At 30.4% G+C, this 24046-nt stretch overlaps 2 protein-coding genes across 3 annotated transcripts; one reads left to right on the forward strand and one right to left on the reverse strand.

Annotated features, from left to right (window-relative positions):
* Positions 1-707: 707 nt before the first annotated feature.
* On the reverse strand, positions 708-7848 carry LOC8280405 (agamous-like MADS-box protein AGL18). The gene is made up of 8 exons (XM_048369907.1): positions 6879-7848; positions 6108-6189; positions 3519-3583; positions 2780-2879; positions 2219-2260; positions 1932-1973; positions 1666-1838; positions 708-1105 (listed from the first exon to the last, which is right to left on the reverse strand). Exons 1-8 carry the CDS (start codon positions 7079-7081, stop codon positions 1012-1014), a joined length of 801 nt encoding a protein of 266 aa, XP_048225864.1. The 5' UTR covers positions 7082-7848; the 3' UTR covers positions 708-1011.
* A 7454-nt stretch (positions 7849-15302) lies between these two features.
* LOC8280407 (kinesin-like protein KIN-14L) lies at positions 15303-23655 on the forward strand. 2 transcript variants are annotated; one of them, XM_048369876.1, is made up of 20 exons: positions 15303-16141; positions 16240-16314; positions 16580-16737; positions 17001-17147; positions 17431-17677; positions 17903-17994; positions 18121-18192; positions 18347-18454; positions 18628-18702; positions 19146-19227; positions 19610-19705; positions 19831-20004; positions 20078-20184; positions 20344-20522; positions 20658-20822; positions 21061-21311; positions 21419-21582; positions 21958-22652; positions 22919-23103; positions 23207-23655. In XM_048369876.1, the coding sequence occupies exons 1-20, from the start codon at positions 16138-16140 to the stop codon at positions 23278-23280; spliced, it is 3150 nt and encodes a 1049-aa protein (XP_048225833.1). In that variant the 5' UTR covers positions 15303-16137; the 3' UTR covers positions 23281-23655. The 2 variants fall into 2 exon arrangements, with proteins under 2 accessions (XP_048225833.1, XP_015583423.2); XM_015727937.3 differs by having other exon boundaries at positions 15304-16100.
* The last annotated feature ends 391 nt before the right edge of the window (positions 23656-24046 follow it).

The following is a 24046-nucleotide window of genomic DNA, read 5'->3' on the forward strand; positions in this document are numbered from 1 at the left end:
CCAGATAAAAATAGAAGTATAACAGTTTAATAAAATAAAACTAAAAAATTAAAGGGTTTAATAATGAATTCTGCCAATATTTAATAATCAACTTATAGAACCACAATGACAGAGGACTTATGTATATATAAGCTTCTAGAATAGGGATATTAATATATATAATATATATAAAAAATGTGCATATGCCATCTTATTTTTTTATTTATAAAAAAATCCAATAAAATGGATTACACAATAGGAATGACTATCTTTTAAAAGTAATATCTATTATCTCAGTTGAGAAAAGAGTATTTAGATTCGAATCTTTCTCCTTTTAAAACAAATGTAACTCTATTTTCTGTAATGAGAAATTATTGTAATTTGTTGTTACTGTGACTAATGCTCATATAGGTTATTATTCCCTTGCCCATTCCCAGTGCTTATTATGGGTATTGACAATCAGTCGATCGCCCTTTCATATGGGCTGTTTTGCTATTATAATACGAGAGTGATATTATGTTATTGTCTTCCATGTCTAATAAACAAAAACTACAAAGTAATTACATGTAATCCTATTCTGTATAATCTGATATTATTGCAATTTGTACTTAATCAAATTAATACTATACGTAAATAATAGGATTGACAACAGATATCAACTTATAGATTACGACGTATTTTTTGTTAAATAAATAGTCTAATATATGAAGTAGAATGTGAGACAAGGGAGCAAAATGGCATTTGAGTTTGAGATTGATAGCTAATTTTAATGAATTACTTAATTAGCACAATGCCATTTTTCATTTAATTCTCAAGTATTCAGTTGGAAAGATATTGTACATGGCCTTTATTTGATGAAACTCTTACATGAAACCTGATAGAAATAAGAGAATCTATGTCTAAAGTTTAAAAACCCTTTTTTTTTTTTTTTGCTTTCTCTCTTTAATTTCTAAAATTTGTCGCTTAATCTTCTAAGGATCGGATAAACTGAACTACAAAAAGCTTCTGTCTGATTGTCGTGAGGATGGAATCCTATAATAACTCCGAAGCCACTTGACTACCAGAATCATTGCAGGTTTCTTCAATCTTTGGTGCTTTCCTCTTGCCATAAACATCACATGACAGCCTGCGTAATCAAAAACATATATAATATAGTATTATTATTATATAGGAGACTGAACAAAATTTATGACCATAGTACATAAAGTTGTTTATAAAGCCAGGTTTGATCTAATCTTATTTCAATTGCAAAACTTTAGTGTTAAAATGAATCTCATAACATTTTATTGGCAAATCTAAAGTCTATGTATTTAGTTGAACTGGAAAATTTGAATTAGAATTCTATTTAATTAAATCTATAAAATTAATTATATAACTAAATTAAATTTTAATAAAGTAAATATTTTCAAATAAACTAATATTAGTAAGTCAATATATTTTATAACATTAAAAAAATTCCTTTTAACTTTGCCATTTTGTTATATTTTTCTTTAATGTCTTCTTTTTTTCTTTTATGAAATTTTTTCGTATGCAATTTATTCTAAACATAATATTCAATTCATTTGGAATAAATTTGATAATTATTACGTCAAATGAAATAAATTTTTTAATCGATTTCAATTAAATACAATATAAAACTTCAAATACTTAATTTGCATTAAAAAAAAATTAAAAATTGTAACATACCCTAGCTGCAAAGTGTCTGAAACACCATCCTCGGGGTCCTCGTCATCATCATGAACTTGCTCCGGCTGTGGATAACAATCATCTTTACAGCTTGAAAGGGAAAACTTCCTATCTGAAGGATTAAATTCCAGGAATGGAGATTTGGATAGTGAGCTTCGTCGAAGCTCCTCAACCTTAATTACACAAAAAATTTCTTGGGAGTGTTTAGTTCATAAACATATGTTTTGTGGTCGGATGAAAATAAAGTCGAGCTTATAATGAATCACCTGTTTTGGCAGTGCTTCATTCTCTTGACTTGCCTTCCCTTCCTGATGATCAACATTAAGGATTTCAACTAAGTAATTAGTTACATATTAGAAAATAAACTATCTCAAGAGTTAGAAGGGCATACACATACGATCATGTTGCCAAAATGGCCAGTGGTTTTGTTTTGTTTTTTTTTTTTTTTCTTTTTCTTTTTTAGTTGTAAATAAGGAAAGGAAAACTCCTAACTTAAGAGCTTAAATCTTAATCAATTGAGGTATAAATTTAGATATGTTTTATTTATAGTTACCTGCAATCTGGACTTTTTAAGTTGCTCCAAAAGGACTTGTTCCTGCATGCAACAATTAGGAGTGTCATTCGAAGTTTAAGTCTATATGTGAGGTTCTCAGATTTAATCAATGAGGTATGGCTTTATGAGTTATATATGTAATGTAGAAGTTTTGCTAATTTAATTAGATATAAATTTTGCCTAATTTCTAAAAACAAATCTGTCTAAGGAGCCCATTTAGCAGCAAGGGCTTGTTTTTTCTAAAACCCCTTTCTCTATTCTCTTTCTTTTTCTCTTGTTCTCTCTATTTTGTATGTCTCCTCTATGAATAGGAGCAATACTTCTTTTAACTTTTATCTGAATAATGGAAACTAGCTCTTATGGATCTAAGTATAGATCTCTTCTTCTTTCTTGGTTTTTTTTTGGCTCATCCTATATATGATGTTTAAACAAAGTAAAAAAGAAGTACAAATGTGTCTTGAATAATCCTTGTGGCTTGTAATGGCCTGAATTTGCATTTCTTTAAAAAACTTGTACCACAAAGGTTTCTAAGGGAAACAAGAATGTAATTTTTGTAGATACCTTTTTATCCTTAACAGAAAGTATTCCATCACTTAGTTGATGTTCTAAATTCTGAAGGTCTTTGAAGCTCAAGCCATCAAGCTGCTGACCCATCATCTGCCTATAAAATCATATTGTAAGAGAAGAAATTTTTGAAAAAATGTAAGATTCTTGGAATAAAGATTGCATAGAAATATATGATGAATTTTGAACCAAACCACTCAATAAAAGTAAATTCAAATTAAACAATAATAATAATAAGGGGATAAGTATAAAAAAATATAATATGGTTTCACTGTTTTATAATTTCAAGTTTATATTCTTTTAAATATAGAGATATATGATTATAAGTCGTGAGATATTTCGCCATAAAAAATTTCGATTTGTAAAGACTTAGTTATTTTTATTTCGATCAATTATCATTATCATTATCATATTATTCGTGTTTAATAACATAAATTTAAAATCTAATAACTTCTAATTTCATTGTTTGATCGTCTAATTGTGGTTTAAACAGTCATTTGATCTTATGAAGTCAATTTGACGATCAAATAATATTAATCAAAATTGTTAAGCTCTAAACTCTTATTATCAAATATAAATAACATGATAATAATAACTTATCAGAGTTAATATAACTAAATTTTTATAAATTAAAATTTTTTAATTATGAGATATCTTTTTCTATCTCCATTTATAATCATATATATCTTTTTATTTAAAAAAATACAAGCATGATCATAATAATGATGAGACTTACAAGCATATCAACCGTAGTTTTGAGACTTCATCTTTCAGTGACCTCATGTCTGCTGATTGTGAATGCTGTTTTGACATATGATTGACATAGGTATCATCAATTTCTTGAAAATGAACCCATTACCTTTTATAATGGATGAAAACCAAACATATGCATATCAACCTATGAGTGGATTATGGCCGTAAAGTCCATTGATTTATCAAAATTTGTGAAATCAAGAAACTTAGATTGTAAATGGGTTCTCGATTTCATTAATTTTAAATTGCATTTTGTTTGTTTGATATGTATATATGATATATTTAAACAAATCAATAGAATCACTCATCTATTTCAATAACCCAAAAACTATATAATTTAATCCAATCCGATTCAATCTGCAGATAAATTTACAATTTTATAAGTATGATCGGTCCAAATTATATATAGATATTTAAAGGTATTTTAGAGCTTTAATGATATATTTCTATATATAAAATGGTGAAATATGTGTTTTATCTCACTTAAACTTAATTATCTATTTTCAAGTAATATTAGTAAAAAAAGAAAAATATTGAGCTAAGCACTTGAAAAGAAGCTTAATTAGATATATTTGTATCCAATGCCTAAGATTAAGACGTATGGACTGCTAATTACAAAACCTAAGGGATATTTTAGTCATTTTTGTATAATTATTAGGATTTATATTAAGAGTTATTTATGAGATAATATTTGGTGGAGATAAAGATACTTAAAGTCTTATCTATTAGATAGACTTATATTAAATATATATCTCTAGAGAGACTTATTTAGATGATGACTCTTTTCTATATATATCTCTGCAACACCTAATTCTTGAGAAGGAGAATTTCTCCTACCTGCTCTCTACACCTGCCCACTATAATTTTCTCAATAATTCTCTACAGTTTTTCATAAACACTTTAGTTTAGTTTTCATTACTCTTTTTAAGATTTAAGGAGTTTTTCAAGAAGTGGAGAGTGAGGATCAATCTTCTTCCTACTTGAAGAAATTCTTGATCTAGAAGGAGTTTTTATTTTATTATTTTATATCTTTCTATTTAATACCATGATCATTTGATTAAATATGTTAGGGTAGTTTTCATAAGTGTTTAGTTTAGCCCTTTTACTTTGTATAAACCTTGATATTTATTTATTTAATGAATGATTTCTTTACCTTCATATATTTATTAGTTTCATCTATTATTATTGATTGACCATCATATTAATTTAATAATAATATTTGTTATGAAAATCTTTAAGTTAAAAATATTAGAAACATCATCTTTACTTTAATCTATGTTAGTATAAGAAAACTAGGTTGCATCATTAACTTGAGTGATTTAGGAAAAAAGACACATCACCATCTTATTCATTAGATTTAGGCTCAAAGTAAAACAATGATATTACTAAGTAAATGGCTAGACTAAATACTATTTTATCATATAGTTTTAAATCATAAGCATTTGTATTTGTATTACATATTTATTTATTGTTTAGTTACTTTATTTTATGAATATTATCCTCTCAATATATTGATTTAGTTTGTTTAGATTTACTTTATTATTTTGTGTTGATAATTAGTCTCTATAATAAGTGGCATCATAATTCCTTGAGAGATCAACCTCGTAGTGAACTTACTCTTACTATAGGAATGGTTCGTGAACTTGCATGTACTAAAAAAGACACATCAAAGTGTCAATAAGTTTCAAATTGTATTATGTGGGTTGAAACAAATTGATAAATTCTGGATGATAATTCTAATGTCAGTTAATTTTTCTCAAGATTTTATTTTAGTCACTAATTCTTTTTCATTTTATTTTAGTCACTCAACTTTTATTTCGGTAGCAACGGTGTTTAATCTGTGGTGAATATATAAAATATGACGTGTTTAAATTGCCTTATGATTGTGTGACACAAATCTAAAGTTTAATCCTAGTCATTATCTTATTCATATTAGTGATTAGATCAAAACAATATAATTGCATCAATCTTAAGACAATGGGTTCATTACAAATAAAAGGGCCATATCGTAATAAATGATATAATGCAAGAAGATATTACACCTTCATCAAAATAATGAGTTAAATCACTAATATAACCAAGATTGTGACTAGAATTAAGCTTAAGATTTGTGGCACACAATCATAAGACAATTTATACATGTCATATTTTGTATATTTATTACAGAGTGACTATAGTTGCTACCGAAATAAAAGTTGAGTGATCACAATGAAACGAAAAAAAATTAGTGATTAAAATATAATAAGTTATTGGATTCACTATTTTGAAATTTTGAAGAACAATAAAATTTTAAAAATGTTTATAAATATATTCATCCATTTTTTTGTTTTTTGTAAAATAAATTTTATAAAATCTGTGAAATTTATAAAATTCATTTTTTGGACTAATTATCGACTGCTTTATTATAATGTCATCAATGATTAATTTCTTACGAAACAAAGGGAGCCTAACATTCCTATGATTTTTCAAGAAATTTTCAATCATAATTTCTTGCTAGACTTGTGAGAATTATTTAATTACCAAAAATAATTTAACAAGAAAACTAGTAGTATCTAAGAAAGAAAATGCATACCTCTGTTCCATGGTTACCAGGAGGATGCTCAGGACCTTCAGAATCCAGACCTTTATAATATCTTGAGAGAGTGTGTTCCATGCTGCAATAATAAAATATTGAGTTTTAGACCGAGTGTCTATTTCTGAAATAATAAAATTTTAAAAGCATTACTATTTTGAAGAACATTCTGAAACTGAGCCATCAAGAGCTTGGCAAAGGCAGATTTTCTTTTTCTTTTTTCTTTTTTTCATTATTTTTATGTGTATGAAGGAAAAAGAATAAATATTCTATTTTGGGCCAAAATCTACGGAGTAGATGCACTTGGCCCAAAACCCTAACTATTTTTGGGCAATCATTTGTTAAAAAACTCTGCTTGATAGTAATCAGTGTTCCTTATTATATCAATCTCTCTAAAATTGATTTCTTCTTCTAAATCTATGCGTTCCTATCTTACAGTCTGTTACGAATTCCTTACCTCAAAACTTTTCACTTTTATTTGACCTTATTTAGCATTAGTGATTGCATGGCACATGCATCTCTCAATCAAGAAAACAAAATCTCAAGTTAACAAGCTGACGATATGCATAAGAAATTTAAAAAAAAAAAATCAACACAGCATTAGAGAAAACAAGGGTTTGAAAATCTTTTATTAAAACTCATATGATTTTTCTGGGACAGTATCGCATGGTTAGTTTGCCCTTGTCACTCGGGCAAAGATCATTGTCAATCGTACGATTATCATAAAAAGAAAAATCAAGAACATAATTTTAAACATAAATAAATAAGTACCTAGTGCTGGAGAATTCATAGAGCTTTCCTGTGCCAGAGAAAACAATGACAGCAACTTCTGCATCACAAAGAACTGATAATTCCTTAGCTTTTTTCAGCAACCCATTACGGCGTTTTGAGAATGTAACCTGCCTGCTATTCAAATTTTCAATCTTCTTTATCTCTATTTTCCCTCTACCCATCTTTCTCCTCTCTTGTGGCATCAACCCTATCTTTATTGTATTTGGTATTACTATGAGATTGAACGAAAAAAGACAAAACGAAATAGTTCAGATGTTCATTTGCAGAAGAAGAAGAAGAAAGGAAAAGAAGTGAGCACATGTATATGTAAGTATGTGTGTATTGAATTGATAAGGATTCTGTAGGTTCTAATGAAGGAAAGTGTGATTAGAATTAGGAAAGGTGACAGATAGGATACTAAATCTAGGAATTATCCATAATAGGTAGGTTTAATTGCTTGCTTGGGGGAGTGGCTATTTTGCCTCTTTTGGTACTTTTTCTTAGGCATCGTTTCATGTTACTTAATTAATTAACATGAAAAGATTTGTAACTAAAAAGCAAAAAAAAAAATTTTTAAAAAAAGGTGGACGCATATTTGTATGTGAGTGCAATATTCAATAGCAAATAGTCAAATGAAAAGTTGTTAATATATAAAATAATATCTTTATATTTCCTCAAACACTAACCTAAAAAAACTAATAGGAAGAAATTGATACCATTATTATTTTTATTTATAAAAACTTAAAAAATTTCGAGTTCAAATCTCTTATTCACCATATATCGACCAATATTAATGAGATTTACAAAGAAATTAAGCTGTAATATTAAGCTAATAATGATAAAAGAAATGAGAATATAAAAGTAATAAAGAAAAGAAAAAAGAAAATCAAAAGAAGAGGAAGGGTGATGCCAAACTTGTCATTGCCAAATTTGAGGTAAAATAGCAAAGAAAGTGGTATAGATAGGGAAGCTTAGGATGGAAGGGTCTTTGTCTTTGTCTTTGTCTTCGTCTTTGTCTTTGTGTTGGATTAATATGGGAAGTGAATCCTAATACACTTCCCAAGTTTGTTTTATACGTTTTTGCTGAATTTTAGAATTTCTAATTTAGGTTGGTTATAGGTTCTAAAATACGATAATTATTTGTTTGGATTAGGATCATTTCATTTTTTAATGATAGAATCATTTAAATATAATATGTTAAATTCACCTGAATATGAAACGATTTTAAATTTTTTTATTATTATATTTGTTTAGCAACATCTATGGCAGGATAAGTATGAATAGAAATTGTGGATTCCTGTAATGATTAGCCAATTTTAGAGTACATTAATCCTTCACCAATCAAATTAGTTCCATAACATATCCTAATTGCTCTTATAGTCGTTATCCTAATTGCACTTGCACAAAAATTAGTTTCGATGCCCATGTTAAGGAACATTCATTATTTTATTCGTTTAATTTATAAATATGATTGAAATATTATATAAAAAAATAATTTAATGTAACAAGAAGAAATTGATTTGTTAAAATTTAAAAAAAAAAATATAGTTCCAAAAACTTTCTTTTTTAAAAGAATTGTTTCTTTGAAAGTGTACTAGAAGTAGTGGGATATACTTGCATAATCTATAAATATATATTAACTTTTGAGATTTAAATTTTTTTTGATATGTATGTTTAATTTTTGACACATAAATTTTTTTTTATTTTGATATGTATATTTATTTTTGACATATGAGATTTAAGCTTATATGTAATTTTATAATTTTTCTATTAATTTGTTAATTAATTAGTTATATTTCTAATTAAATACTGAATCTGATCTAAAAAATAAAATATTAATTATATTTTACTATTATATTAACTAATAAATAGTTTTCTAATAAAATAATAATACTAATTCTATCCTAAAAATAGAATATTAATTATATTTTAATATTATATTAACTAATTAATTAGTTTTCTAATTGAATAATAATTATAATTTTAAAAAATAACATCTAAAATTATATTTTTAATATTATTTCAATAATAAATTAATTTTTTAATTATATAATAAATTTTTAATCCTAAAAATAGTACTATCAATTATGTTGATAATATTAATTCATAATACTATAATTAATTAATATATATTTTTAAAATATTTTTATATTATTGCACTAATAAAAATTTAAAATTTTTAAAAAATTAAAAAAGATATTTAAAAATAGTTAGTTTTCTATTAATTTTAAAATATTATTAATTAATATTAAATATTCAAAAATTGTATCTATCAACTTGATTTATAATCGAAATAATAGTAGTAGTCGTGCAATGCACGAGTAAACGACTAGTATATATATAGAGAATGTAATACCCGGAATATTTCTCTTAATAATGATAATATTAATAAATGATTAATTAATGAGTTTTTATTTAAGTTAATTTTAGCTTTATTTTTATTTGGTTTAATTTGAAATGATTTAATGAAAATTTTAATATTAGTCAATTGAATGAATTATTTTTCTATACCCAATTAGTTTGAAATTTTAAGAGTTAATTAAGTAAATTATTTGAAGGGTAGATTATATTTTTTGTAATTTAATTTAATTGTGTGTTAGGACTAAATTGGAAATTTATTTTGGAATAAGGATTAAAAGGATAATTTTATTTTTATGGGGTTAATGGAAATTTGTGAGTTTGGTATTTTTGTAAATAAATATGTCGGTAAGGGGTATTTATGTAATTGTATATATTCAATAATTCTAATTTGGCCTAAATTAAATAGTTAGGGGCTTAATTGAAAGGCTAAAGGAAAGTTTAGGGGTTAAATTGGAATTCTGCTGAATGAAATTGTAAGTAATTAAGAAAGTTGAGGGACCAAATTGTAATAAGGAAAAGTTCAGGGTCAAATGTCGGTATTGAAAGGAAAGGAATCGAGGAAGAAGGAAAGAGAGAGAGAGAGAGGAAGCGGGAGAAGGAGAATGAAGGGAGTTCGACGCCGAGGTGACCACGTGGGGGCCGTGGCTGGCCTCACTTGAGGAGGAAGATGGCCGAAGCTTCCTTGCATTGTCATGGGCGCTCCGGCTGGTCACGATCTTAGTGCCGATCGACTCCTCTCGGCCTTAGCTTTGTTTTGGCAGCGACGGTGTCGACAATGGTGGCCAGAAACGAAGGTTTACGGTGGAGAGAGAAAATGGAGGCAGCCGAGATTTTCCAGCTTTTCTGGCGAGCTCCGGTGGAGGATGGACGATCGGAGGACATATCCCGACTCTCCTCAGCTCAAGCTTCGCAATGGCACCAGTTTCGTGGTGATCGGGCTTCGTTTGCAAATCGACGGCCGAGATCGTCCGTAAATCTCTCCGGACGATCGAGTGTCAGATCGGAAAATCGGAAGTGGGGATCGTCATCAGTGCGTCGTTATGAGTCCGATGGTGTGTTTGTATCGTCGATCGGATTCCAGCGGCCGAAGGCGAGTCGACCGAGTGATCGAGCGTCTCGGTAAATTTCTATGGCCCGTAATTTTGGAAATTCTTTGATTTAATTTGTGTCTATTGGTTTATGTTGAGTATTATATTATATTTGTGAGTCAAAAATAATTGTTTGTCGGACTGCCTGCCATAATCGTGTTTTTGTGCTATGTGGCGGAGTCGGGAAAAATAGTGAAGTCTGGGGACCCGACTCCTGTTGTTTGGAATTGTTGGGTATTTGTAGTGTTTTTTTTTTCTGGCAGGCCCTGAACCCGTTTCACGGGGGGTAAATGTCCGTGTTGTAAGGGAGGTTCTACCGAATTTTCGGTAGAATTTACCCGAGTCGAGATTCTTAGACAGTCAGTCCTAGGAGTCTAGACCTAGGATTAATGATCGATTGTTTCAGCCTTTTGATAAATTATTTTCCGTGACTAGATAATCTGTTTGTTCGGCTCGCTCCAACCAAGGCACCAGAGCAAAGCTAGGAGGTCGCCCAATTCTGTGAATTAAAATCATTTAATCATTGCACTATTGCTAAGTCTGATTTTAATATGCTATTTTAGAATTCGTGCTTAATATGATTATTAGTATCGCAAAATGATTTCACTTGATTACTAATTATTGAAAATAATATAAATATTATTATTAGTAATGTTATAAATATTATTATTTTTTCCACACGAATTGCACGTTGCTTTGCCCTAAATTTTTAATCTTTATTTTGATAATGTGTTGGATGATTTAATTAGACCATGATATTTACTAAATGTGATGATTGCAATTTGGAAAATGTGGCCTTATAGAACATGTCGCCTGATGGGTTACATCAGGACCGCATGCGCACCGGTAATGATCATGGACAGGTAATAAGATTATTATGAGTTCACCCTCGTCGAGCATGGCTCTCTAGGCTGATCTGAGTAAATTGCGGTAGTAAGATTATTATGAGTTTTGCCCTGGTCGAGCATGGCTCTTTGCGCTGATTTGAATGAGATGCCGGAGTAAAGGACCACAGTCGAGCTTCCCTCCCTAGGCGCTGGCTTATTTGAATATTAAGTGACCGGACTAGAATTAAGGATCCTGGTCGAGCTTCGCTCTCTGGGCGCCAGTCCTATTGGAATGAGATGCTTGAGTAAAGGTCCCTGGTCGAGCATTGCTCTCTAGGCGCCGGCATATTTGGATACTTAAGTGACCAGACTGGAGGTAACGTTCTTGGTCGAGCATTGCTCTCTGGGCGCTAGTCTTATTGGATTAAGAGAGTCAAAAGACTACTAGAATTTGGGGTTAGAGTTCTACTGAGCCGCTCGTCCCGTAAAAGTAAAAATATATTTTTATTTATTCATTTATTTATTTATTATGGTATGATTATAATATGGGCTGTGTTTACGTGCATGGTTGATATACTGATTTGAATGATTAATATTTTCTGTGAAGACTGCAATAGTCTCTAGATTATTTGATTTTAACTCACTCTAGACCGAGTCTCCATTTATTTTTTTCGTGGATTCGTTAGTCTTCCCGCGACTCTTACTCAGTAACCCGACTTCTTCATCATCGGGTGGTGTATTTGATTTGGTACGTTAATACGTAAAATCTTAGATTCTCCGCAGTAGTAATAGTAGACGTATCAGTTGTAAATTTTATGAGTTTCAGTCTCGCCTAATTTTTCTGGTAGACCGAAGTAATTATGTAAAATGTAACTATTAAAATAATTTGTGGCTTTAATAATATTAAGTTGAGATGAGATTTGTTTGAGTTGTGAGTGTCAGACTTACTACGGGATTCGATGGCCTTACGCCTATCCATTCCCTAGTGCCGGTCACGGGCCCACGGATGGGGTCGTGACAGAGAAAGCCAAGTTTTCCATAAGATTTGATAAGTTTTTCCACATGACAGAATTTTATGAAACCATATCATACTACTTTCTAATGAGAAGGCATGTTCATTATAAAAGAAATAAATATGATTTTAAATACTAATAATAAATATGGCATAAATTTATTACTTATTTAAATATAAGATTATTATATTATTAAAAAAATTATAATAAGTATAATAATTGTTATAGCTACTACAGATTAACAATAAATCTTGTTATTTATGATAAAATATATATATTTATATTCATATATATAAAAATAAATAATAATAATAATAAAACATAATAAAAATATAAAAATATTAAATTTGAAATATAGAAATTTTTGACATGTTAGAAAACTTATTGATACTATAATGAATAAAAAAAATTCAATATATATATGATATTAAAAAGTAATAATAAAAAATAAATAGTAAAACTTCTAATAATTTGATTTATTAAAAATTATTATTACATATAAAAATTTATTAGTGTAAGAAATATATAACAATAGTAAAGTTAATAAATTTATATACTTCTCATATAAATTTATTTTAATATATATGATAAATTCAAAAAAATTATAAAAATATATTATAAAAATATTAATATAGATGTAAATAAAAAATTATAAAAATAAAAATAAAATTGATTCTCTTATATTAGTATAATTACAAATTAAATTATATATAATATATAAGATAAAATAATTAAATATAAATAAATAAAATAATTATGTAATAACATGATCAAATTGCTAGTTCTTCCATATGAATGACACTAAGAATAAGGAGGTCAAGAATGAAGTTAGGTTTCTATTTTTATTTTTATTTATACTATTATTTAATACATGTGTAATGTGCATGATTTTACTCGTAAATACGTATTATTAGTACGAATAGAATATTAATTTTATATAACAAAGTAAATAGCTTTTGAATAAGAAGTTGATTATCTTTTTCTATATTTCAGTAATATCTATACTTTTTATAATTTTAAAAATTAAATCTAAATACGTTTTCATTGAGCTGAAAATATAAATATATTTAATATAACTAGTAAAATAATGCAAGTTTTTTAATTAGGTTTGCATGTCTTTTGACTTGAGTATTAAGGAGTTAAAATTCAGCTCAACAAATCACTTAATTAGTTCAAGGTCAAGCTCAACCCGATTAAAATTAAGTCAATCTCAAGTAACCACGAGTTGGCTCGTCTAATTTACATACTCCTATTCTTAATAATTGTTCTTATAATTTATAAATTAATATACTAATTAATACTAAAATATAATTAATAAGCTGTAATTATATATATTATCTACTATCTATAAATCATAATAATACCCAATATTATATTATTTAATTTATAAATCTATTTATTTGTTGGTCGTGAATTGGTTTGAAGTTTGATTTATTTGGACACCATTATGATTGAAGTATGAGAAACACAAATACAAATAAATTTACCATTTGGACAGAATGATTCCGAGTCTTAATTTATTTAGTTCACCATTTTAGCAATGAAAAACCATTTATGATTTTCTTTTCTGTAATTTATGTTGACTTAGTTAGACATATAATTAGGTTTGTGTAGCATTTAGAATCCTTATGATCCACAGGATTTTATTTATTTTTTTCTTTTCTGTTTTCGCATTTTAAATTTAAGTGGTTTTTACCAATAACTTAGTAATCTCTCATCCCTACTTTTAAATATGCTAACAAATTTTAGATTTAATATAAAAAAAATTCCATGCTTTATGCACACTAATAAACCCACATGATAAATGTTTGGAATTAAAAGATATATTAACATTTTGGATTAAGAATAAGAATATATCATATTATCATTTTAGCCAACATCTTTGCATATTTAGCTCAAATTAGATATGTAGAGAGTGAATTACATACCTCCTAGAAAGAGAGTGGATGCAAATGAAAATGAAAAATATTAATTTTTTATATTAAAAATTATTTAAATTAAAAAATATATATTGATCTATAAATAAAACACAATAAAAAATAATATTACTACAATATTTTTATTTTTTTTAATAATAACGATAAAAAAAACAGTTACAATGGTGGTGGTATACAGGACGTGGAGGTGATATTAGTTTCAGCAAGAATAATTGTAATAATAGTTACTTATTACTTAATTATATTAATTGTATTAAAATTATAAAATAATTTTTAAATAATATTATAAAGTTTTTAATTATTTTTAATTTTCAAGAAAGAATGATTCTCACTCTCTTATTTTTTTCAAAATAGAATTAATTTAAATTAAATATACTAAATTGAACTAAAAAATTCATAAATATAAAAATGACTAAATTGAATATGTGCTTTATTCCTTTTTCTTTTATTATCTTGAATAGTATATTTTTAGGTATTAACAACTTTTTTTTCTCACTTTTAATTTATTAATAAAATCTCTAACCCCATTACTTACAATCTTATCACACCCCTCACAATAACCACAACACTTGGCCTAGAATTATAAAAAGAAAAAAAAATTAATTTTTGTATTTCATAAACCCACTAATTAAACCAAAAGAAAAACATAATTACTTCATAATTAGTACTGCCATAAAATCTTCGTCCACAATTTTTATTTGTGCAAGGAGTCTATTTAAGAGCGTTCACCTTCGAACCATGGACTCAACATTTTCACTAGTTGAAGAGTTCCTTGTAATGGAGTTTAATATTAGTTCTCCTAAATTCCCAATCAAATCTTGTTCTTGATGATGACGAACAAGCCATCATACATTTCTAATAGAAGTTGATTAGGGTTTGCGTATAATTATAATTGTGTAATCAATTAGAAATTTTTCTTTTTTATCCTTTCCAATTTTCAGTATTAAATTTTTATAATATTGTGTTATTAAAAAATGGTTTAGAGGAAAGAGAGAAATTTATATAAAAATAAAATGCTTTTCATTGCTTTATATATGTTAAGGTTAAAAGCAACCCATATTTTTATTTTTAAACAAATATTTATCTTGTTACATTTTTTTTATTTATAAAACGACTAACAAAAATAATTATCCTCTTATATTAATCATAAAATAGAAATTTACTTAGTGGTCAGAAAAGAACTCGAACTCTAAGATCTTTCCGTACCATGAGCAAATGTTCTTATATATTAACATACCAATTAATTCAGCAAAAATAATTTAAAGACCCTTTGATCTACACATTCAAAGTCAAAATACACTTTTTTTTTTTTTCCAAAAGTGTATATATTTCTATAGAAAAAAGAAAAGAGCCAAAATATCATAAAAATCTAAAAAATTCCTTTTATGGAAAAGAATCCAATCATAATACCCAAAAATAATAATTATTGGCCCCATAAATATATCACAACACTCTTACTTGCACCTCATTAGCATATCATATAATATCACTAAGCTTTTGGCTACAACGACTTATAATTCATCTCTTCAAAAAGAATTCCTATAAAAATAAAAGGAAAAAAGAAAACAAAATCTATGAACCTAAAGAAAATCCTAACCGCACCGAGAAGTCAAGTCATTTCACCAACGTCTTATACCAACCGTACGATTAGATTACCAACGTGACAAGGATCACTCTGCACTCACCCTACACATTTGAATTCAAAAAAAAAACCTCTAGTTAACGTTACAAATCCATTGGCTTTTGGTTCGGACCCAAACCTAAAAATTCAAAAAAGAAACAAGAAAAGAAAAAAAAAAGACTGTAATTTTTCGCTTTAGGTTCTTGTGTAATTCAGAACCCAACAAAGTTAAAGAAAACAAAGGAATTTATCACTCTCAGTTTTCCCCCATTACACTCCTCTCTCTTCCCTTTCTGGGTTACCATTTTTTCCCTAAGGTTTTTGGTTATTAATTTTGAGAAGAAAAGGAAGAGTGACCCAGAAAAGTTGATAAAAGTATGTCCTTTTCTTATTCTTGGAAGTAAATGTGCATATGGGTATATGCCTGTTACGTTTATTACTGTTGTGTTTTGTTCTTTTGAAGATAAACATGGGTTTCTTTTTGTGTTCTCTTATATGGATTTTTTATTTTCAGTTTCTTGTTTAATGGAGAATTATGGAAGAACTGAGTTTCATGATATATTGGCTTCAAGAAAAGCTGAAGAAGCAGGTTTGCAATTTCTTTCTTGTTTACTGAATCTTCTTTCTTTGGTTACTGAGAAAATGTAAGATTTTTAATTTTCTTTTCCTTCTCAAGATTCTTGAGAACATTCAGTTTTTTCATTTCTCATTCTCTTTAAAATCAGTCGAGTATGTGGGGTTTTGTTTCTTAGGTTTAAAGAATGGAATCTGAATCTTTTTTTGTTTCTTTTCCTTTTCAATCTTTTTTCTGCTCATAAACATTTGCTATAATTGAATTACTGATTGAATTGCAGCTTGGAGACGATTCCATGCGGCTGAGTGGCTTGAAAGTCTTGTGGGTCCATTAGGCTTACCGGGCCAACCATCAGAGAAAGAGTTCGTTTCTCGCTTGAGAAACGGCTTGATTCTTTGCAATGCAATTAATAAAGTTCACCCAGGAGCAGTGCCTAAGGTAACTATATCACTATCTTTGAAAGATTTTCCAGTTTACACTTGATTTTGTTCTTAATTTTGTGTTTTAATTGGACGAAGAAATTGTTAGATTATAAATGGACGTTCACATTCTGGTTTTCGGTAATGTGAATCAAATCTAATAATAATGTGCATATATGGACCAGAAAAATGAGTCCCAGTAACCCACTAATAGTAATAGGGTTAGTGGGGTCTTTTGTGTTTTCAATGTTTTAATTGTTTGCTTTGGAAAATATTTTTAAGGTTGTGGAGAATCATACACCTTTACAATCATTAAATAGAGAATCTCAGCCATTACCAGCCTACCAGTATTTTGAGAATGTAAGGAACTTTCTGGTTGCTGTTGAAGAGTTGAAGCTGCCTGCCTTTGAAGCTTCTGATCTTGAGAGGGTAAATGGAATTGCCTAAACTTGACTATATTCTTGACTTATGTTTATCTGCATTAATACTTTATTATATTGATATTGTGCGACTACATATATTCTTGACTTATGTGTATGTGTATAAAGACTTGATTGTATCTGCTATTGATATTGTGTGACTGAGTGCGTTGTTGGTGTCATTGCAATTCAAAAGGATACGTTGGAGATGTGTATGTGTATAAAGACTTGATTGTATCTGCTATTGATATTGTGTGACTGAGTGCGTTGTTGGTGTCATTGCAATTCAAAAGGATACGTTGGAGGCAGGGTCTGCAGCTAAGGTGGTTGACTGCATCTTAGCACTTAAGTCATACCATGAATGCAAGCAGATGAATGGTGGAAACGGGTTTTATAAGCCTATCAGATCCCCTGTGGTTATGCTTCCTGCCAGTGCCAATAATCCTCGTTCCATCTCATCAGACTCTTGCAGACGCTTGGACATGTCTGCAGCATTTGAGAAACAGCCACCTGCAGATGTTGGCATTCAGAAACTGGCTGGTACACACACTTGCTATCTCTTGAATATTTTATCTATTGATTTCTTGGTACGAATATTGCATCGTCATTAGTATATGCCTTATGGACAGAAGAAGTGAAATTAGTTTTTTGAATAATCAAAATTAGATTTAAGCCCCAGATAGAAAGAAACTTTTCATGTATTTGGCTTGCATTCTATCTGATTTTTGTTTTTTCTTCATAAACATATTTTCTTGATTCATATAGATGTTTTTGTCAAGCTACTGGATGAACATTTGGATGATACAAAGGAAAACATTAATGGCAACTTCCTCATGTCCTTCCGTGCTGCTTATATGGTAATATCACTGTTTAACATCTGAAATTAGCTTTGACAAAATATTTATATGCAAGAACAAGGAAAGGTACTGAAGGATTCTTGTTATACTCATCTGTTGTTAATGATCAGTCCCGTTGTGCTGTAGGATCTGGAGAAGAAATTTAGCAGGATCATGTCAAGTTGTCCGGAAAATAAACTTCCCAACAATTTCTCTGAGGTCAGTTGAAAATGGTTTGTAGTGTATTAATAATGCAAGTTAATTGCTTTCTAATCATCTGAATACAGTGAATATATTAGGCTGTTTCTCTTCTCTGAATTTGCTTTTCCTTGCATGAAATCATTGTGACATTATAAGTCTTCCTTTTTTCCAGAAACAGTTGGAATCAATGTTTAAGGATTTTCTGAAAAAAAGAAGTAGCTCACCTGATCATTCAGCACCAGTACCTTTTGAGGCTTTATCTGAACTCGGGGATTCCAAGGTATTGTTACTTTAAATTTACTAAAACTGTATTAATTCATTTTATGAGTCTGGCCAGTTATTAGTCATACACAGGGATCTTTTAAACTTCTTGAAGTTTGCTCTAGTGTTTTATCTGATGTTGCATCAGTAAGCTTTAAGACTTCTGATGTGCCCCTCGTACACATTTTGCAGTGTTGCCGAGCTTGCTTAAGAAATGGTAACTGCAAACACAGGCATTTAATTCAAATGCAAGAAAAAGAACTTATGGTTAGTAGTGTTTTTCTAGTTTCAGTGGATTTAGTAGTTTAGCTTACTGTTGGCTTGGATCCTAAAAATGTGTCCAGAATGCTTTACACTATTTTGTTGTTGTTGTTGTTGTTCTCTGTAATGTTAGAAACTGGAAAATATAAAGTCAGATTCACTGAAAGGTGATATTTGCTCGTATGAAAAGCATTTAATAGCTGAAATCTGCATGCACATGTAAAAGAACATTTCCAAGCGAAATTCTGTTTTTGTATTACTTTGTTCTATATGGAATTGACATTATATAGCCAAGAACTGAACTGATAATAATTAATGCAGTTTCTTTTTTATTTAAGAAAAAATAATTGGATATAGACAAATAATGGCTGGAGTCTGTCTTGTTTATGCCTTCTAGGTGTTTTACAAGACAAATTTTTAATAGCTTCTTGATTATGTTCATCATTCAGAATCTGAAGGCCCTATTGACAGAGACAAAGAACGAGTTTGAAGACTTACAGTCCCACTTTCAGAGAGACTTGAGAAATCTTGGTAAGTTACTCTTACAAAGTAATCAAGAGACCAGGAAGTATGTTGAACATGTTTCTTGTGTTCCGTGTTGATTCCCCATATTGAAGTTTAATCGCCTATCATCTAGTTTGAAATATCTCAGACATTTCAAATGCTATCTGTGTAGTTCTCGTGTTACTTTCTATGAGCAGTGTTTTGCTTAGGCACAGTTTCGGGCTACCATTGCCCATATATTTCCCATACATTGCAGAAGCTCTCGATGATTTACAGAGCCATGAAATAATTGGACACCAAAAGTGTAATCTTTTGTAAATTAGTTCTAACTTCAGTAGACACAAGAGTGAATTTTCTTATATAAAGAATACTGAAAGCTTATTGTGCTTGCATTTTTCTATGGGTTCAGGATACCAGGTACAGGAGATGTCTGCTGCCGCTCTTGGATATCACAGGGTATTGAAAGAGAACAGGAACTTATATAATATGGTTCAGGATTTAAAAGGTTAGCTTACTTTTGAAAGTTGCTAATCATCATAAACTCTCATTTCATTTTTCTGAAAGGTTTGTTGTACGTTGAACCAAAGTTGTTTAAATTATCAAGGCCATCCTGATGAAGAATTTTCTCAGGAAATATTCGAGTATACTGCAGAATTAGGCCTGCCATTTCTGGTGAAAAAAGCAATGCAATAGATTTTGTTGGAAAGGACGGATCACTAGTGATCTTGGATCCATTAAAGCCCAAAAGAGAAGGAAAGAGAATGTTTCAGTTTAATCAAGTGTTTGGTCCTAGTGCCACCCAAGGTAATATTGCATAATATTTTATCATTTTAAAGATTATGTACTAAAATCTGATTAGCTTATTGCCTTTCCTCAGATGATGTATACAAGGACACCCGGCCGTTGATTAGGTCTGTGATGGATGGTTACAATGTCTGCATTTTTGCTTATGGTCAAACTGGGTCCGGAAAAACATATACCATGGTATGATCTTTATTTATTTGACATTAACAAATTGCTTTTAGTCCAAAGTCCTTGTGGGACATCTGAAAATTCGGCTTCCTTTACATTTACGTGCAAGCCATTCTAAGTTTCATAGTGATGAACAGTTTCCAATCTAATATGAAATATGTATGTTTGCAGAGTGGTCCATCAGGTGGGTCGACTAAAGATATGGGGATTAATTATCTAGCTCTGAACGACCTCTTTCAGATTTCCAAGAAAAGAAGAGACATAATAAATTATGATCTTCAAGTGCAAATGGTTGAAATATACAATGAGCAAGTTCGAGACCTTCTTGCAGAGGACTCAGCAGCCACTAAATATCCTTTCTTATTTTCCTTTTCCAAATTTTATGAAACATATATATCTCCTCAAATAAGAACTTATTTGTATCGCAAGAAAAGACTGTTAACTTCCTGTTTCATGGTAATTATGTATTCTTTAACCATGCACAAGTTAGAGATTCGAAGCTGCAGTGGTGACAATGGCTTCAGTCTTCCAGATGCTAAAATGCACCCTGTAAACTCCACTGCTGATGTTCTTAATCTGATGAAACTTGGTGAGTTGAATCGTGTTGTCAGTGCTACTGCAATTAACAACCGAAGCAGTCGATCCCATAGGTGAGTTTTCAGGAGCTAATTTATACAAACTTCTTAAATGATCTTTTGGTATTTGTGTGAAATGTTGAAATCGTCATTTTGCTGAAAAGTTGAAATCTGTCATTTTGCTGAAAAATGAAAATAATATTATAGTTATCTCAAATAAACAGATATCTAATTTAGGAACACATTTGAATATTTAAAGTTTGTGCAAGCTATATTTCTTAAAATTGATTGGGCAGTTAACATCCATCTGCAGCATCCTGACAGTTCATGTGCATGGCAAAGATACTTCTGGAAGCACCCTCCATAGTTGTCTGCATTTGGTAGACCTTGCAGGAAGTGAGAGAGTAGATAAATCAGAAGTTACAGGAGATAGGCTCAAAGAGGCACAGTATATCAACAAGTCTCTTTCCTGTCTGGGAGATGTGATTGCAGCCTTGGCTCAAAGGAATTCTCATATTCCTTACAGAAACAGCAAACTTACGCTTCTCCTGCAAGACTCCTTAGGTTGTAATATGCCAATAGGCACCCTTTTCCTCCCTAATTCCAGTTTCTCTCAGTTATTCTTATCTGCTCTGAGCTGACAATTTTCTTACTGGAAATTTGGACTTCAGGTGGACATGCAAAAACATTGATGTTTGCTCATGTGAGTCCAGAAGGAGACTCTTTTGGGGAAACAGTCAGTACTTTGAAGTTTGCTCAAAGAGTATCCACAGTTGAACTTGGGGCTGCTCGTGCGAACAAAGAGAGCAGTGAGATTATGCAACTCAAGGAACAGGTAAAATATTAACTGGTTCGAACCTAAGCTGTTCACTGTTAGACACAGAATGGTTTATTGTTGTTCTATTCTATCAATGCAATGAACACTGGTGTCACTATTGTTATTTACATCAGTTGTTGGTTACTGAGACAGAATAACAACCAACATTAGATAATGTCTTTGCTATAACTTCCATATATATGCTCTTATGTTTATGGTGACTTTATCCTAGAGAAATTGAAGTGTTCAAATTTTGTGAAATTGCTTTATATGTAAGGGCTAATTTGATCAAGCACACAGCTTTTTTCTTTCTTTCTTTTTTGCTGTTTTGTTATTAATTAAATAGTCAATGGCACTTAAGGGCATGACAAGTTTAACACACTTACTATGCAGGTTGAGACCCTTAGGAAGGCATTGGCAAGCAAGGAAGAGAAGAACACACAGTTCAATAGAATGAAGGAACCAAGATCTCCCTGTGAGAAACCAAAAGAAATGATGGAACGAACTCCTCCACGTCTCCGGAGACTGAGCATTGAGAATGGCAGCAACATGAAGTCTCAAACAGTGAATCCCATAGATAGGAAGGGATCAAAAACACCTTCCGTTCCAGCTCGTTCCAGAAGATTAAGTTTGGAAGGTTCTAAACACAACAAGAAGGATAATTCTCAGATAAAGGTAGCAGCAGATGACATAAGCAAGGCCCTATATTATGAGTCGGTCACACTGCAGAAATATGGTCCATCTCAAGATCCCGAAGCACAATCAAAGATGTTTGGGCATTCTGCTAATGGCAGTTCCATGATGGAAGTGTTTCGTGTTAATGCTCCTAAAAGTCCTACTAGTTCTTCCTATCAAAAGCGAATGGTCAAAACAGACAGCAGGTCTCAAATTCCACTTCTTCAGCTACCAATGACACCTGAACCACAAGTGCTTGCAAGACGTGAGGTTCAGATCATGAGGCAAAGTGAACTTGCTCTTCCTACAGATTTGCAGACAATTAGTGTGATCAATAGTGCTAATGGAAAAGGGTCTCAAATAAGGAAATCCTTGCGAACCATTGGAAAACTTATTAATGGCTCTGAGAAGAGGTATGCAGTGGACTCTGGCTGTTACGTTTGTTTGGTGCATGTTACATCTTTGTTAAAACCGCCTAGTATTTCTACTACATTACTCAGGAGTATAGGAGTATAATAGTGTTAGGGAAGTAAAACTTGTTGATTTATTTGTGCCAGCATTTTTATTCAATACTTATCCATAATGATAAATATTTAATGTCAAATGTTGATAAGCAATAATTAGGAAAGAAAGGCATGAATGAAATTTCTCTAGTGTGCATCTGATCATCAAATTACAGGCATCAGCAGCCTCCAAAGGCAGCAGAATCACCCATCAATTGCACAAGCAATAAAAAGAATGACTTAAAGTCCCCGCTGACAGCTAGTGCGAGGGCAGTAAGGAGGCAGTCACTTACTGGAATTCAAGCGTCAGGGTCTGACAGGTCATGTCGATCTTCTCTTGGAGGGAAGCCAATTGACTCTGGCAAGTATAACTATACCTCCTCCAGTCACTATACTCATGGCATATGTATCCATATTAATATTTAAAATCTTATGTTCTTTTGTTTTATATTTGGCCAATACAGATGATTCTAGAAGGAATGCCAAGACACCTCCTCCAGTCCATTCATCAACAAAGACAACTAGCCGGTGGCTTTAACTCATACAGTCGTGCTACAACTTGAAGCATACTGACATAGCCAATTCAATCATTCATCAAGCAAGAAAAACAACGTAGGACATAACAAAGCTGAGTGAAGACTGTTAATGGTGCTTTGGCTCAAAGCATAAGACACGCTAACATTCCGAGTTTGGAAACTTCGAGTTGCATCAATAGATTTATTGGCAGATCGGACATCATGACATTCATGTACATAGGAGGAAAGTCAGATGGTATAAATTGTTACCTGATTCATAATTGAAGTGCTTTACTCCAAAGCCTTTTTTATTTGGTTATAATAATTCATTGCTTTCATCTTTTCCTGTAAAGGCAATGATTTCACTTCAAAATATAATATGCAGATTTTCCAGGCTATATGACAAAGCTTTATGATTTTGGCTCTGCCTTTGTAGAGCTGAATGGTAGATATCGGAAATAATTAATGATCAGATCCACTGTCCACCTAAGCTACTTTGAATGGTAACAACTATTTGACACAGATCGTGAGCCTTGGAAAAGGCACCATGGTTCAAATCCTTCTGACATGCTAACCTCATCGAGTTTATTTTCTTATTTATGATCATTTTAAATCTAATGCACAGATTAATAATTTGAACCTCGTAACTTAATTTTCATCAAGAACATAACTAAATCTTCATATTGAGAATAGGGATACATGCATGATGACAAGAGAGTAGAACTGCAGATAACTGCATCCAATTCAATTAATCAACCAAAAATACTAAAGAAAAAGCAGAAAAGTTTG

The sequence above is a fragment of the Ricinus communis genome, chromosome 10, assembly GCF_019578655.1.
Source record: "Ricinus communis isolate WT05 ecotype wild-type chromosome 10, ASM1957865v1, whole genome shotgun sequence".
NCBI lineage: Eukaryota > Viridiplantae > Streptophyta > Magnoliopsida > Malpighiales > Euphorbiaceae > Ricinus > Ricinus communis.